A 3719-nucleotide genomic window follows, 5' to 3' on the forward strand; every position below is an offset into this window, starting at 1 on the left:
GTGCCAAATTCCTTCCTAAATTACTTTAGAGAACCTGATGGTCCCTAGTTTCTTGCTCCTCGAAGCATAATTTGCATCTTCCATCAATATTTATCCCTCCCTGAATAAGCCTTACTTTTGTAGGAAGTCGATCCTGTATAGCTAGCCAAGATATCACAGAATGCTTTGGTATACGAAATGGGAACCAAAGCAATCTACTCCATGGGACCTTTTCACTTTTTTCCCTTATCCCATACCAGATCCTACTAACCATTTGATTCTGCCCTGATTGGTCAATAAATTTGATTTCACTGATATTTGCATCAAGGACTCTCCTTTCAATTTGATCCAAATTTGATAGTGCTTTAATTAAAAAAATGAAAAATCCACCGATGACGGTGAATATTTGAGCTGTCCATCTCCAAAGATTCTCGGTATCAAATTTATGTTACTAAATTACAAGTATTTTAGTAGCTCTCTGCCAATTACCGTTGTTAATGAATCAAACCCAAGTTCTTATATTGCAAAAGAACAAATAAAGTTGTAGATAGTGGATTTTAAATCCGGTCCTAATGCCAAAGTGAGTGGGTAACTATAATTGCCCACTCCATTCCCATAATTGAATAAAGGCTTTGGAGTTTAAAAAATTTGCTGAATCGGGAAGATAGACAGGGAATTCATTATTGATGTCCCATGGTATAGGCCACTTTTTCCTACTATTTCATCTACTGCAAGAGACTTCTTCAATGTCCCACCCCTCCACTATTTCCAGAGCTTCCCAGTCTCAACCACTAATCTTTTTCTTTTTCTTTCTCTTATCTCTTGGGATTCTCCAAGTCAACTCTTTGCTTGTACTATAAATACCTGACATTAAGCTCATCAATAACATCCAAAAATGAAATAAACAACTAATCAAGTACAGAAACTTAAGCCTCTCTCTTCTCTTACTACATAATTTATTACTTTAAACTTCCTTTCATAGTAATTTGTTCTGAATTATACAAGTGATATATATGGAGAATGAGGATGTTCCATCAGCTCCTTCCACCCCTGTAACACCGGGGACTCCTGGTGCTCCACTCTTTGGTGGGTTTAAGGGAGACCACAGAGGTGGGTTTAATAAAAAATCCCTTCTCAAAAGCTGCAAATGCTTCAGTGTGGAAGATTCCATGGAAGAAGGGAGATTACCCCCTGTTTCTTGCTCATTGCCACCTCCTCCTGTCTCACTCACAAGAAAGGTTATACAAGAGATCCTAATGTCGAACACATGATTTGAGAATTATTAAGTTAAAAGTGAATCTCAAATCTTTAACTTTTTTGCCATTTTTTGTTGCAGGTGGGAGCTGAGTTCATAGGCACTTTTATACTAATCTTCGCTGGTACAGCCACTGCTATTGTGAACCAAAAGACCCAAGGCTCTGAAACTCTGATTGGCCTGGCCGCCTCAACTGGCCTTGCTGTCATGATTGTCATACTCTCCACTGGCCACATCTCGGGAGCACATCTCAATCCAGCCGTCACCATTGCCTTTGCTGCACTCAAACACTTTCCTAGGAAACATGTAGGGTTAATCCCACGATTTTCCTTTTTGTCTTTTGTAGATGTTTTAAATAACAATTTTTTGGGTTTCAATTTCTGGGCAGGTGCCGGTCTACATCGGAGCACAAGTAATGGCGTCATTGTGTGCTGCATTTGGGCTAAAAGGAGTGTTTCATCCGATGATGGGAGGGGGAGTGACAGTTCCTTCAGGGGGATTTGGTCAAGCTTTTGCTCTGGAATTTATCATTAGCTTCAATCTCATGTTCGTCGTCACTGCGGTTGCCACCGACACCAGAGCAGTAAGTATAAAATTTCAAAATTAGTTGTATGCTAATTTCTTTTACAAACTTTTCAAGATTTCAAAAGACAAAAGTCAATGAAGATGGCTATTGGTTGGCAAGCTCAATCTCCAAGGAAAAAAACCAAAAGATAATAGTAATAAATACAAAGTTGCTCGCATCCATTGAATTCATGGTTCAATGTAAAGGTATACTATAAGATTTAACAACCATCTTCATTTTCACTTTCACATTATTCTTCAATTTTTTTTCTTAAAAAAAAAGAAAGTAAAAACAATACATTAAATGCAAAAAGAAAAAAGTAACTTAGTAATAGTAATCAGTAAGATTCTCTTTTATATCATCTCAAACGCATTTTACAAGCAGGCATATATATATATAATAGTAGCGATTAACAATCGGTCGATGATGAGCAGAGATTTAGAACAGTAAAATTGATGTTAAAGGGAATATTATATTGTGACTGTGAGGGATGAAATATGTGCAGGTGGGTGAGTTGGCGGGAATCGCGGTTGGAGCTACTGTCATGCTCAATATTCTCATCGCCGGGTATGTTCAACATTTTCTCAAGTATTGGTTTTAGTTCTCATTATATTATAAATACAAAAGCAACTACTTAATGTAGAGATAACTTGAAGAACAAGCAAAGTCCTCCATGAGGCTGCAATTTAGGGATGGAAAAAGATGATGACAAATTCAGAAGTTGGATTATTAGCCATCCATAACTTGTGGAACAACTAGCACTAGGGAGACAATGATCACATGTTTGGTTATTCAAGACCGCCGCCTTCATTGATCAAAGAATTAAATTTAATATCTTTTAGACCCATTTTTTTTCTCTTGAAATTTTGAATTAATCTAGGAAATATTTTAATCAGATGTTTCGATAATGATTTGTAGTTTATGCAATCACTTCTCCTTTATTTTCTTTTTCTTCCCCTAGCTTTCAAAGATCACAAGTCCATGAGGATGATTGTTAAGAAACTCCCTTGTTTTTGTGGTGCGGAAACAGACCAATTACAGGTGCTTCGATGAATCCAGTAAGAACATTGGGACCCGCCATAGCAGCAAATAACTACAAAGCTATATGGGTGTACTTCACAGCCCCCATCCTGGGAGCCCTTTGCGGTGCAGGAACCTATACTGCAGTGAAGCTGCCTGAGGAAGATGGTGAAAAGCCATCGACTGTGAGGAGCTTCAGGAGGTAAATTAGCATCCATTCACGACCTCTATTATCACAACTTCTTGAGGAGACATTGCAGTTGCAGATGACCAGGGGAATCCACTCTTAATTTGTGTAACAACACATTGGCTTCTGGATATAAATAAGTGTAACTCTATGTATGTATCAATCACGTTACAGAATAGTCAAGTGTATATTGGGGGAAACAATTGAAATTAAGATGAGAAATCGCACCTCTCCATATGTATATTGTTTGTTAGCTTGATACATATATGTAGGAGACACAACTTATATCCAACAACTAACAAGTTGTTCATCTTGAAGCTATTACAAGGAAACCCGTTTCAGTTTGCAGATATAATATTGAAGAGACGGGTTATTTCATCCACGTTATAAGGGTGAGCATGGCCAAGTGGACAGTCTTGAAACTAAGATTATGGATCACATCTCATTAAAAATTAGCTCAATAAAGAGGAAACAGATTGAAATAATAAAGCCGGGAGGTTAAAAGAGATTGCAAAACTCTACTGTCTGAAGATTATATGATTGAACATTGATTCAATAGGATGGTGAATCTTACCACATTCGTTAATAGTCATTGGATGAAGAGATCCTTCCTGATGAGATATTACTATCATCCTTGGTTGAGCAAAATGGTTGGGTGATTTCCAGGTCTTCTTAATATACTTATTATAAGGTTTATTACCTATTTTTGACTA

At 37.3% G+C, this 3719-nt stretch overlaps 1 protein-coding gene across 2 annotated transcripts; it reads left to right on the forward strand.

Annotated features, from left to right (window-relative positions):
• The first annotated feature begins 788 nt into the window (after positions 1 to 788).
• Positions 789 to 3247, forward strand: LOC105770804 (aquaporin NIP6-1). Of its 2 annotated transcripts, none has more exons than XM_012592148.2 (5): positions 789 to 1217; positions 1316 to 1540; positions 1623 to 1817; positions 2305 to 2366; positions 2761 to 2910. In XM_012592148.2, exons 1-5 carry the CDS (start codon positions 993 to 995, stop codon positions 2795 to 2797), a joined length of 744 nt encoding a protein of 247 aa, XP_012447602.1. In that variant the 5' UTR covers positions 789 to 992; the 3' UTR covers positions 2798 to 2910. The 2 variants fall into 2 exon arrangements, with proteins under 2 accessions (XP_012447602.1, XP_052486637.1); XM_052630677.1 differs by having other exon boundaries at positions 817 to 1217; positions 2830 to 3247.
• The last annotated feature ends 472 nt before the right edge of the window (positions 3248 to 3719 follow it).

The sequence above is a fragment of the Gossypium raimondii genome, chromosome 5, assembly GCF_025698545.1.
Source record: "Gossypium raimondii isolate GPD5lz chromosome 5, ASM2569854v1, whole genome shotgun sequence".
NCBI lineage: Eukaryota > Viridiplantae > Streptophyta > Magnoliopsida > Malvales > Malvaceae > Gossypium > Gossypium raimondii.